General features: G+C 37.4%; 1 protein-coding gene across 1 annotated transcript; it reads left to right on the forward strand.

The window, feature by feature from the left end:
- The first annotated feature begins 3,124 nt into the window (after positions 1-3,124).
- LOC118491625 lies at positions 3,125-6,335 on the forward strand. Its single transcript, XM_035989536.1, has 3 exons — positions 3,125-4,949; positions 5,217-5,506; positions 5,592-6,335. Exons 1-3 carry the CDS (start codon positions 3,125-3,127, stop codon positions 6,333-6,335), a joined length of 2,859 nt encoding a protein of 952 aa, XP_035845429.1.
- The last annotated feature ends 7,558 nt before the right edge of the window (positions 6,336-13,893 follow it).

Raw genomic sequence — 13,893 nt, forward strand, 5'->3', positions numbered from 1 at the left:
TTTCAAAGTGTTATAATTACAGGGACTAAGTCGTGGATATCTTGATTTATTGGTTAGTGGGGTATTGTGCACATTACTATTTCTCCCAGTTAGGTTCATTGACCTACTAGGGAGGAACGTCACTATTAGAGTTCATTGACCTAATAGTGGTATGACCATCATCACCATTGTGACTTGTCACCATTGTGACAGAAAGCCAGATAAAAATAAGATATGAACCATTGTAATCGCTCTTATGCTGTAAATTATAACTATGGGTCATTTCCTGAAACCTGAATGAACTCACTCAGTATTTCCCCGCTGACAAAACCTTTTTCAAACATGTTTCAGGTGATATGTTGTGAGCAAAGAAAGAAAAGTGCCAAGAAGCACTACAAGCTTAGAAAAGTGGCTCAATGTAAATAAATAAAGAAACATGTTTTGTAAAATAAAGATTTCCCAGTAAAATCATCTTATTGTAAATTACAGGGTTTTATCCCTAAATTATATAAAACGGGCAGTTTCAAATATTGAAAGATCCTGTTTTAAAAAGACTTCCGTTGTCCCCTAAAATTTAAATACCGCAGGATTTCTGTCCCGCAGCTCCTGAAACGGGTCAAACCGGGTCGGGGGCCGTGACAGAAATAAGGTGGTATCAGAGCCACTTCTCAAGCCACTGATTTAAGCCTATTAAGTATTTAGAAAATACTTAATTTCCATTAATTGCTATTTTGTGATTATTTGTTTATTTAGCTGACTAATTATGTACAGTATGAGCAGATCTTTATGTAACACCCCAAAAATATTGAATAAACATAAGTTAAATATAATAGTAAAGAAATGATGCCTAAATTTAATAATGATGAAAATAGAGGGACCAAGGTTGTAACTATCTAAAAATTGATTAATAAAATAACAATTGGGAAAAAGCCCACACACAGTACGTGTGTGGGAGTCTGCGATCGAACAAGGCAAAGAAAGGGGGAAACCCTAGTTCAAGAAATCAAGTGATTCAATCCAAATTCATAAGTCAAATTGGTGCATGATCCCTAAATTGTGATTAGCTAACCCTAATCTCTCAAGTGGTAAGTTCAATTTCTGAAAATCTTGAATTGTAGGATGAAGGGATTAATCCCAAATTCGATTTCTTGAATCATAATAGGAAATCTGTGTTGTAAATTACCTTCTAGAGCAAGAATTATGCTTGATTTTAGGTTGCATGAAAAGTGTAGTAAAAACCCACTTTGTAAAGATTATGTTACTAGTAGGAAGCTCATAATGATTATGATCATGTGTTAGTTGATATATGAAATTGTTGTGATGTTTGAATGCTAGATAAGTTGATTTAGGATGAAAAATCTATGTTAATTCAAAGGAAGGTGATTTTTGTGTTATGATGAACTAGTAAGTATATGCTTAATAGACTTGTACCTTGTATCTTAATTGTGATGCCTATCAAGTGTTCGATGAAATGCCTAAAAGATAAAATGTATATGAAAGTGGTAAAATAAATTGAAAGACTAAATGAAAGAATAAATGTTCTAATGTAGGCGTAAAGGAAGAAGGTACAAGCACCAATAAAAAGGAAGGAGCGCAAGATCGAGGTATGTTTCGTGACGTACAAAACTTTACTTAATTTTTTATTTGTAATTTGTGTCGAGCAAATTGTGTTATAATGGTTATTTCTTGCTATAATGAATACGTTGATTAGTAAATAAATAGTAAATCCCTTGCGGATTTAGCTATGCTAACGAAGGTTAAGCTATGATAAGCAAATTGACCGGTTCGAGTAACTAGGTCGAGTAATGATATGAAACCCTTCATTTTGAACGGGTGGTTTTGAATGCTATAACGAATGCTAGATGCTTAATCCGTTTTTCGGATGGAAAGAAGAATTTATGTTGAAAGCAAATAACCCAATCAAGCGGGTCGAACGCGTATGCTTAACTCTCATTGAGAGTGTTGATGCTATACCCAAGTATTTGGGTAGTCGAATGCGTGAAATGTTTAAAAGTTCACATACGGATGGAATTAAAATGAAAGAATTATGTTTTAGCGAGCGTGACAACTAACCTTTGAAATTTCTTGTTAATGTAGGTAAATCCTCTTCGTAGACGATAGGGCGAATTGAAGCGAGCACGTGATCACTACTTAACATATCAAGCGCTTCCGCTAGATGCTTTAATGTTTTGGGTCAAAAATTGTGAAAGTTTGTCAAAACTAGTTAGTAGATGTAATGGTCAAAAGTTTATGTTTTTCTTGGATTTTCATTGTGTCTAGTCGTAAAGGTCATGGGATATTTGTATGAAAGTTGTATGAAACAGGGGCATGCTCATCGTACGAATGGGTCATGCCCAATTTTTGTCAAAAATATGAATTTAACTTGTTATTTCAAGTCTTTAATTTTCATCGAAAATGGTTTTATAAGAATTAAATTTTTGGATCTAACAAGTTGGTATCAGAGCCAAGGTTTGAGGGATTCGAGCGTTAAACGCGGTGCTTGAACTCAAACCGATGGCTCGTTCGAAAGAGTGCTCGCTCCAAGATCGCCCAAGAGGTAACTTTAAAGTTATAAATAAGTTGCAAGTGTGTTCTTTTTATGAGTTTGATGCAAATAATTAAAAAGATTTATGAGAAGGTCAAATAATAAGTTCGGGAGCTGTAGAACCTGAACGGAATGGAAGGAATCGAATGAGAAAGCTCAAAAATGGAACTGCAGCGTTTCTGCAAAACAGAAGCCCGTCGCCGACGGGTTAACCCCCGTCGCCGACGGCATCCTATTGCCCGACGCCTAAAGTAACTGCCGACGGGAATAACCGTCCGACGGCCTTCATACGAGCCCGTCGCCGACGGGCACATAGCCGTCGCCGACGGCTTGCGTAATGCCAAAACGCTGAAAATGTTTTGTTTCTCATGCTTTGTGCTACCGGTTTGTCCGAAAGCTTATTTCATGGCTACGTAGTGTCCATATAAGGCTTAATAAGTGTATGAAATCACAATTAGCGATTATAACGAGAATGGATTCGTAAGAATCAAAAGAAACGAAGCAAATGACATGAATTGGATTAAGTGAATGATGATTAATGAATAATGATATGCTGAAAGTTTTTAATTTGTATTAAACAAGAAGCATGATGTTGTGTAGATGGCTGATGCAAGAAATGTCAATGAGGATGATGACGCAACTCGGCAAGAAGCATTTAACGGTAGGGTTACGGAGGTGGCGGAAGGGGTTATGCAAGCCCATCTTCCGCGATTAGCTCAAGAGGTGGAAAGCCGGATTTTGGGAGTCGTAGATGCTATGATGACTAGCAAGATTGAAGAACTGAAAGAATTATTAGAGGGATCTAGAAACAAAGGCAAGGAACGAAGGTGCACGTATAAAGACTTCATGGCATGCCAACCCGCAACGTATGATGGTAAAATTGATCTGATTGCATGCCAAAGATGGATTTCAAATATAGAAGCGGTGTTTATTCGAAGTCGTTGTGATAACGAAGATAAGGTGATGTTCGCTACCGGCCAACTCACTTTTCAGGCAAAAGATTGGTGGGATGCACACAGTAAAGAGATAGGCGAAGAAAGGCTCCAAACAATGACCTGGCAAGAGTTTAAGGATCCTTTTATGAAATATCACTGCCCTCAGTCAGCCATTGATAAGATTCAAGAGGATTTCTTACACCTCCGACAGAAAAACGAAACGATAAACGAGATATCGAACATTTTCTTGGATAAGATGAAGTTTTGTGGAGAGTTTGTGCAAACTGAAAGGATGAAGATTAATCGCTTTTATGGGGTGTTAAAGGCAGAATTTAGGGAGTTCATCACTCCCTCGAAGTGTGAGACTCTTGATGAGCTAATCAATCTAGCGCGGGATAGAGAAATCGAAATCAAGAGGCAAGAAGAGCGTGGAGAAAAGAGGCCAAATGAAAAAGGTGGAAGTTCGACCCCGGTCAAAAAGGGGAAGTATCAAGAGCAAGGAAGAAAAGATAAGTCGAAGAGTGGTATCACGCCGTGCAAGACTTGTGGAAAGCTTCATACGGGGGAATGCTTGTTAGGCAAGAAAGGGTGTTACAAATGTGGTAAGGAAGGGCACTCGTCTTATCAGTGTCCAAACAACCCGAAGACTTGCTTTAATTGTTTTGAAAAAGGGCATGTTAAATCGGAATGCCCAAAACTTCAGCAAGAGTCAAAGAAAGAAGATAAGAAGCAAGAGGGTTCTAGAGCGAAAGGGATGGTGTTCCAAATTACATCCGAAGAAGCCAAGTCTCACCCGAATGTGATTTCAGGTATCTTTTTATTAAACTCCATACCGGTTTATGTTCTATTCGATACTGGAGCTACCATGTCATTTATTTCGAATGAAATCATACAACATCCGTCCTTTAAGATCGAACGAATGTCAATGCCTCTAGAAGTAGAAATAGCTGATAGTAAGATCTATAAGCTACATGAGATATGTAGGAAATGTAAATTCATAATGGAAGATGAGGAATTCGAAATTGATCTCATACCTATGGTTCTAGGGGAATTTAAAATGATAGTGGGAATGGATTGGTTGGCACGTCACCGGGTAGAAATAGATTGTGAAAATAAAATAATGTCTATTCAAGCCCCAAGTGGAAGGCAATTGAGTATTCAAGGGGAAAGAAACGTAGAAACCAAATTGTGTAACCTTATCCAAGCCTTTAAATACATACGTAATGGAGATAGAGCATACCTGGCTTATGTGGTAGACGCTCAGCAAATTCTCCCGAAGCTTGAAGAAGTTGAGGTAGTGAATGAATTTCCGGATGTGTTTCCGGAAGAATTGCCGGGACTCCCTCCCGAAAGAGAAATAGAATTTCGCATCGAATTAAACCCGGGTGCAAAGCCAGTTGCGAAGGCTCCCTATAGACTCGCTCCCACCGAGATGCGGGAGTTAATGACACAATTACAAGATCTTCTAGATAAGGGCTTCATACGCCCAAGTGTGTCGCCTTGGGGAGCACCCGTTCTATTTGTTAAAAAGAAGGACGGGTCGATGCGTATGTGCATCGACTATAGGGAATTAAACAAGCTGACCATAAAGAACCGCTACCCTCTACCTAGAATTGACGACCTTTTTGATCAATTACAAGGGGCGAGTTGGTTCTCCAAGATAGACTTGCGTTCGGGGTACCATCAAGTCAGAGTGAGGGAAGAGGATATTCCAAAGACTGCGTTTAGAACCCGTTACGGGCACTATGAATTTTTAGTCATGTCTTTTGGATTGACGAACGCGCCGGCTGCGTTTATGGATCTTATGAACCGGGTGTGCCGACCCATGTTAGACAAATCGGTAATCGTGTTCATAGATGATATCTTAGTCTATTTGCGAAGCAAAGCTGAACATGCAAGGCACTTGCGTGAAGTACTCAAAATTCTCCGCAAGGAGAAACTTTACGCAAAATTTTCAAAATGTGCCTTTTGGCTCAGAGAGGTGCAATTCCTGGGTCACGTGATCAATGCGGAAGGTGTTTTAGTTGATCCTTCAAAGATTGATGCTGTAATGAAGTGGGTCTCTCCGAAGAACCCAACAGAGATAAGAAGTTTTTTTGGGCCTTGCCGGGTACTATAGAAGGTTTATACAGGATTTTTCGAAGATAGCCCTACCCTTAACAAAACTAACAAGAAAGAAAGAGAAGTTTGTGTGGGGTAAAGATCAGGAGGAGGCTTTTCAAATGTTAAAGGAGAAACTATCCCGTCCTCCGGTTCTGACATTACCGGATGGAACTGAAGACTTGGTGGTCTATTCAGACGCTTCACACCAGGGATTAGGCTGCGTCTTGATGCAAAGGGGAAGAGTCATCGCTTATGCTTCAAGACAACTGAAGCCGCATGAAGTAAACTACCCGACTCACGATCTAGAATTGGCAGCGGTAGTGTTCGCCTTGAAGATTTGGAGACATTATTTGTACGGCACGAGATGCACTATTTACTCTGATCATAAAAGCCTCAAGTATCTTTTCGAGCAGAAAGATTTAAATATGAGGCAACGGAGATGGCTGGAACTTATCAAGGATTATGATTGTGATATTCTTTATCACCCGGGAAAAGCAAACGTGGTAGCCGATGCGTTAAGCCGAAGAGAGTATCCGTCTCCTCTTCGTGTAAAGTCCATGAAGATGATTGTTACGCCACGATTACTTGAATTGGTACGTGAATCTCAAATAAAGTCGCTTGGAGCGGAAGACTTAAAGAAGGAAAGACTAAAAGGTGTAATCGATAAATTAGAAGAAAATTCGACCGGACTCAAAACGCGATTCGGCCGAATTTGGATACCCCGATTCTGTGAAGTCAAGACTGCTCTACTCGACGAGGCACATAAGTTGTAACAACCCTCACAAAAATTAATATTTAGTATGATAATTATGCAATAAGGAAACCCTAATTAAGTTAGTATGATTAATTAATCAGTTAATCAATATTAATTAAGCTAACAAGATTAATTAAGCTAAATAAGGTCTATTAAAAATAGATATATATGAGGTCGTATAAGAACGTTTAATATTAATAATAAAATATATTATTTTTTTTTCCTTACTCCGTTTTTAATGAAACTTAGGTTAAAACGTAGATAAAAATATGCTCGTTCTAAAGACATATTCGTCGTTTTATAAAACGTTATATTTTAAAAGTTATACAAGAAAAACGAGTTAAGCAGCTGAAATAAAATAACTAAGCTAGCTAGCTAGCACGTCAAGCTAGCTAGCAAGCACGTCACTTATCCCACATCGACCAGAAATTGAGCTGCCTGCCTGCTTGCTATAAATAAGAAGCTTAAGATTCATTTTTCTTTGCTCATTTCTTTTCTTCTTCTCTCTATACGTTGGTGTTCTAACCAATAATTACTCGATCGCTATTACGATTGAGTTTCCGGGATTAATATATCCAAGGAATGCCTAAGTGCCGCCCACATTGGGCTATGCTTTATCGTTGTCGATAATTCGATAATGAGCCGAAGCATTGTACTTTGTCGTTGTCGATAATTCGATATACGAGTTGAAGTACTATACTTTGTCGTTTGTCATTTTGATAAATGAGCTGAAGTATTGCACTTGGACATTCATTGTAAAAAAATTAATCTCGGGGAATTATCGTAACTGCTGTATTGGTCATTAACCCGGTTTTTGTGAAATTCGTTAAGGTTCGAATCTCATGATTACCGTTAAGGGTTGATTTGGGTTTTACACCAATACGTATTCCATTCTGTCAAACTATATATTTAACTACCAAGAATACTCTCAACTACACCCTTACAATCAAACAAACTATTAAATCATCAGAGGATCCAGAATAATAAAATGCATGGTTAATTATCAGAAGAAATAGAATCAAGAAGTTTGTTAACTCAATCCTGCATACTGATTGTGAGTCATTCTCTTTTTATCAACTATTTTACAATACTCCAAATCATTTTTCAGAGTTATAATTACAGTGATTAAGTTTATGTAATCACCAAATTACAGCCGGTATGTGGGGTATTGTGCACAGTATTGTTATTATTGTTTCCTTCACATTAGGTGGGCGAGCCTAATTGTGACATACGTCACTCATTGGGCCAGCCAATGGTGATATGACCACAGTCACAGAGCTGGTCTGTGACAAATACCTATTCTTGAAATGTTGGTTGATAATAAACATATGTAAAAACTCTTAATACTGTAAATTATAACAAATGTGTCATTTTCAGTAAAATGAATGAACTCACTCAGTATTTCCCGCTGACAAAACCTTTTTAAAACGCGTTTCAGGTAATTACAGTAGATTGGAGTAAGGATTGGATCCGGCACTAAAAGACTTCAAGGAGTGGCTTATTTTATTAATTAAATCAACTTAAGAAATATTGTTTTCATTAAAAGCTACCTTTGTAAAACTTGGAATTTATTCCATCTTTTTAAATAAAATCCGGTGTTTCTAAACTCTGATACTTTTCCTAACTCACGGTCCTGATGAAATTTCCGCTGCAATGTTTTTTTAAAATAATCACCGGTACCACTGGACTGCTCACGGCACCGATTCCGGCTAGATGAGGTCGGGGGTCGTGACAGAAGGTGGTATCAGAGCTAAGCCACTGCTTTAAGCCTATATGTGTTGTGATAACAATACTTAAATAAAAGAGTTAGGAGATTGCTATTAACTGGTAGCACATCTGATAGAATTTAGACTTGAACATAAGAAAAGATGCCTTAGTATAAACTAAGCCACTTGTTTAAGAGCAACTAGGTGTTATAATAATAATACCTAAGCTTAAACGGAAAGTTAGAAACTTAATATTATCTGATAACATTCTGAATGATATTTAGACTTGAACTTAAGAATTTTGCCTTAAAATAAACTTTAAGGTAAATTACTTATATAAGTATAATGTAATGAATACTGGTATGTCATAAGAATGACGGTTAGCAGGCAATAGCACTTAATTGCTATTTATTCTTGCTTATTGATATTATTTGGTCTAGAATAAGATATGTTATGGGAATACAAATTTCCTTGATTCTGGATAAAAGTCCTAATAAAAGAGACACTTTTAAAATCTTGAAAAGATACTATTTATGGGAAATAGAAAATTTTCTCCGGTAAAACTGGGTATAGAGTAGCAGACTCTCCAGCTTGTCCGGATATATTGAGGTTACCTCTCCGGCGCGAACCGGGTAAGATGGGGTATATAAAATGTCAAACAAGTGACAAGATTTCCCTAAATAAGTATCATGGCCTGATATCAGACTTGTTTTTTTTTTTAAAATAAGAATCTGTTAAATACATTAACCTTATAAAGGGTATGTATATTACAGCATGTGAAAAATATGATTATATAGATATGTATATCTACAAGAAATTTCAAAAGCCACAACAATTGATAATTAAGGATAAAGCACAAGTATGTGTGTCAATAATAAATCTAGATTCCTTTATCAAAAATCTCTTACCTATATCGATATCAAACATTATTTCGTTTGATCATCTACCTCGTAACTCATGCAACAAAATAATACTGGAAACCCACTAAGTTGGGACACCATCAAAAATATAAGAATTACCAATACATTACCATAAATTATTAACGCCATAAATTATAAACGCAAGTAAAAAGCATGTCAAGTTGTGCTAATGCACAAGAAAACATATGAAACTTGAAATTATACGTCCACAGACGTCAAAGTTTATCACACACAACTTCCAAGGCAAGACCTTTGAAAAATATAAATTAGGCACGATGACACCAATATTAATTCCGTCGGTAAAAGTACTACTAATCAAAAAGCGGTATTTTGCCACATGATTTTACAAAACAATCAAAATCTCGCTGAGGTACGTTGGAACAATATTTCACAAACATCGGTACATAGTTTAATCTGAGTCATAATTATTAGTACTACAAAAGAAGTCATATAGTTTTGCACATTCCCTATTTCATTTCACTTCATTCGACATTCTCTGATAATGTCATTAAATAAATAAGTTATCACACGAAATTTCAGATAAAGTTCTTATATTTCCTTCGTTGCAATTCTGACTTCTGCCTATAAATAAGTTGACTTTCATGTTTCTACTTCTTTTAATGATCATCATACCATAAAGATTTCTTTCATAGTAGCAAATATCAATTCATTTCTTGGAAAATCCACACGATACACATGCACTATTTGTTGCACATGTGGTTCATTTGAGTTACGAAGACCATAGGAAAGTTCCATCCCAATTTGTTGTTTTATCAAAAGTTCAAATATCGTTCCGCTATACTTGATCTTTGCATTGTAAACCGCGTTTTTACAACACAATGACTCTTTAATATCGAATCAATGAATTTATTGAAAAACTCGATTTTCTTTTGAAAGGGATACATGGTTTCTTTGTGATCATGTTTGAACTTTCTTATTAAAACTCGTTTTATCCAAACCCAGTTAACTTGCTCGCAATACGTACTCAATTCGAAGTCCCATATGATGGATTGAAACCATCATATTCAAAATAGTCCTAACAAGCACTTCAAATCTCTTGAACCATAATATGCTTGTTTAGTCTTCGAATTCATCAAATCATCTCTTTGATCACGATCACTTTGTGATGATATTTTCACAAAATTGAAGATTACGCTAATCTAAGATTTAATTATTTATTTATATTAAATCCGCTTTATTGATTTATTTTATAAAAGCAATCTTAACACAATTATGTGCTAAGATAATGATCCACCATTTCATGTCCTAAATTCCGTAGTCCTTACAACCAATCGAGCCTTTCGTGATATTTCTTACCTTATCATCATTAATCGAAAAACATTGTATAAACTTAATTGATTATATATAGAAACTTACAATATAGTATTTCTGTAATTAAAATTTTTGCTAAAACCATTAAGGTAAAGAAATTATATTTTTACGTATAAAATTTTGTTTAAAATATATTCTCATTTAAGTTTATGCATTTATTATTGGTAATTAATATTAGTTTTATTATTAGTAATAATATATTGATAGTAATAGTGTTAATATTATTTTTAGATACTAGAGTTATTATTATGGGCATGTATTGAATAGCCTAGCCTTAATTAGGCATGGACTGGCCACCTATGCTTAAACAAGGCAGCACTAATCGATATCTGACCATGATAATGACTAGTTAATAAACTAAGTCAGCATACTTAATTAATAAATTTCAATTATGTCACACCCCAACCGATGGCGGAATCATCGGGGCGCGGCACTGAGCGAAACAGATTGTTCAGAAGTTTCCACAACAACTATCATACAATTCAGTTATATAACACGTCCCATACCGTGTCCCAAATAATAACAAGTTATCATAGAAATCAACTAAACAATATGGGAACTGTTCCGACAACTCAAATTCTTAATTATTACAGACCGAATTTAAATATTGTTTTAAGACTCCTAGACGGCTATCCGTAAATCTTACTGACTACAAGTGCCAGTGCAAGATCTACAGATAATTATGGCCCTGGAGCAGGTACGTGGACACTGTCCTAAGGTCACGGGCTCCTAGAAGCTTATTATTGCCTCGCTTTCCTAGCACGCTAGTAGCTTAAACACCTGTCACATACGTTAAAATAAAAGTCAATACATATAATGTAAAGGTGAGTACACAAGTTTGATATAGCATATAGAGTTCGAATAGTTTACGCATAACCAAGCACGTACACAAGGGCAAACGATGCATGTAAATTATCAACATGGGACCATCGATACCAACGACTTCGAGTTGACTGTCCGAGACAGTTCGCAATACATGATTACCACTGTAATCCATGCAAGTAATTGTCCTTAGCAACCCCCGTGTGAACGGGTGCTGAGTCCAAACTATAGTACTACGTTGCTAAAGCAGGCAGATAGCACTCCACGTGTAAACATAATAAACATCAATCATTTAGACAAGTAATACATGCAAGTAGGTTAGCGTTCAAATAGTTTGTGTTGTTCGTGAATTTGATAGATTACGTATGTAACACCCAAAAGTGCTGAAAGCAAAAAGGGATCGAGTATACTCACAGTGGTTGGTCGTGGATTGAAGGGAGCACTGAGAATAGGTTAGCCTGAATAGTTCGATAACACAACGATGAGTAACGCGGAAAAGTAAACAATGTACTTGGATCGAGTAGGCCATTCGATCGGACAGCAGTTCGATCGAGTGGGCTGTTCGATTGGTTTGAAAGTCCGTTCGAACATCCGTTCGATCGGCCGGCTGGCTCGATCGGCTGGTTCCTTCAAGTGGATTGTTTCTTCCTTTGATGTGAAGGATGTGTTTGTGTATGATGGTTTGTACTACCTCTCAAGTTGGCCGATCGAACAGCTGTTCGATCGGTTAGCCCAACCGATCGGTTAGCATTCCATTGTTTTTCAAATATGTCACTCGATCGGCTGGCATGCTCGATCGGGTGACATCCCAATGTTTCGAAAAGTCTAAGTGTTTTGAAGTATAGTATCTCATGATTCGAGCAGTAATGTTTACAATCGAGTGGCGTAGTCGATCGAACAGTACCTCGTCAATACTACACTTTTGTGAGTTTGTGGGACTAAGTGCTAGTCGATCGGTTAGCCTAGTCGATCGGCTGGCATAGTCGTTCGGTTGGGCTGTTCGATCGAACAGCCTAGCCGTTCGGCCAGCTACTCGATTTGGTTAACCTATCACTTAACACTTGGTTATTCCCGTTGTTTGTTGATGTTTTAGAGATGTTTTGACTACGAGTTGAACCACAAAACTGAAGTCCCCACTTAGCCTACTGACTCGAGCAGGAATCACCCAAGCTCGGCCAGAGGCGGTTTGGAACCTAAGTTTAACGTTTAACCCGAAATCGGTATATCTCTCGGTAGAACCCGAATCTTGAACCATGTGTTTGTTTAGATTGATTTGTAAATCGGTTCAAGTCTCGTTTTCACCTTTTTGAGTGTAAAAGAGTTGAAAGATAGATGAAAACCCATCTTCCAATCCTTTTCCACCGTGGAATGTTAAGATCTTTGGAAGATTTTAGGTTATTGATGTGGAAATCGGCTAGATCTAGCTTATTCATGGTTGAATGAAGTCAAGAACATGAAGTTCTTGATGAACACCAAGAACACCATGATGACATCACTCAAGAACACCTAGATCTTGGTGATTTCATGGATGAAATTCAGATTTTGAAAGATAGAAAGATGGAGAATCGATTAATGAACAAAAACGTACAAGGATTAGAGCGAAATACTTACCGGTTTGAGAGAAATCTGAGATTTAGTGAGGAGAAGAGGCTGGTCGGTCAGAGCTTTTCCAAAAGTGGAAAGGTTGACAAAGACAGCCCTATTTATAGGCTTCCAAAAGAGGAAAGGGTCAGCTGATCGAACAGCATCCCTGATCGAGCAGCTGTCCGATCGAACAGTCTGTTCGATCGGCTAGCCTGTTCGATCAGGTTGTCCTGTTCGATTGGCTAGCCTGTTCGATCAGGTTGCCCTGTTCGATTGGCTAGCCTGTTCGATCAGGTTGCCCTGATCGATCGGCTTGCCTGGTTTTGAGTGTTTCGCGACGATTTCTGATATTTCGAGTTCGATGAACGATGATTTGAGGATGATAGAATTCCTAATCAAATTACTTTTAGTCCTAACTACTATATCTAACATACAAGCATCCTTACAACCATTTCGGGTTCGATTTCCATTGAGTTTGATTCACCTTTGAGTCTTGATTGATTTGATTGATTCACCACACACTTTAACATAAAAAGTAAACATGCACAAGTAACACATAAGGCACACACACACGTATAAGAAGTACTAAAATCCCCACACTTGAGCTTGATGGTTGATTTGATTTGCTTGATTATTGATTGACTAGCTTTATTGCGTTGTTACTTCCTATCATTCACAGTCGGTCGTTGATTCACAGTTCGATTATCGGTCGATTAGTTTGATTATACAACACTTACTCCAAATAATAAGAAAATCAAAATGAAACTAAAATGAAATCAATCTTTATTAATCTTTAATTCCAATAACAGTCAACACTTGACTTTGACTTTGACTTTTGGAAAACACGGGGTGTTACAGTCTCCCCTCCTTTAGGGAATTTCGTCCCGAAATTAGGCCGAGAACCGTACATCGCCGTGTGATTTCACCAATTTGATGCTTCAGATCTATCTGAACAACTGCGGGTACTTGGCCTTCATGTCACTTTCGAGTTCCCAAGTGAACTCCGCGCCTCGTTTGCCTTCCCATCGTACTTTTACAATAGGAATGCGAGAGCGTCTGAGTTGCTTGGTCTGTCGGTCCATGATTTCGACAGGCTTTTCCACGAAGTGTAGCGTCTCATTGACCTGAAGATCGTCGAGTGGTATTATTGCGTCGTGGTCGGCAACGCATTTTCGAAGGTTTGAAATATGGAAAGTCGGGTGGACATTGCTGA

Source organism: Helianthus annuus, chromosome 4, assembly GCF_002127325.2.
Source record: "Helianthus annuus cultivar XRQ/B chromosome 4, HanXRQr2.0-SUNRISE, whole genome shotgun sequence".
Taxonomy (NCBI): Eukaryota; Viridiplantae; Streptophyta; class Magnoliopsida; order Asterales; family Asteraceae; genus Helianthus; species Helianthus annuus.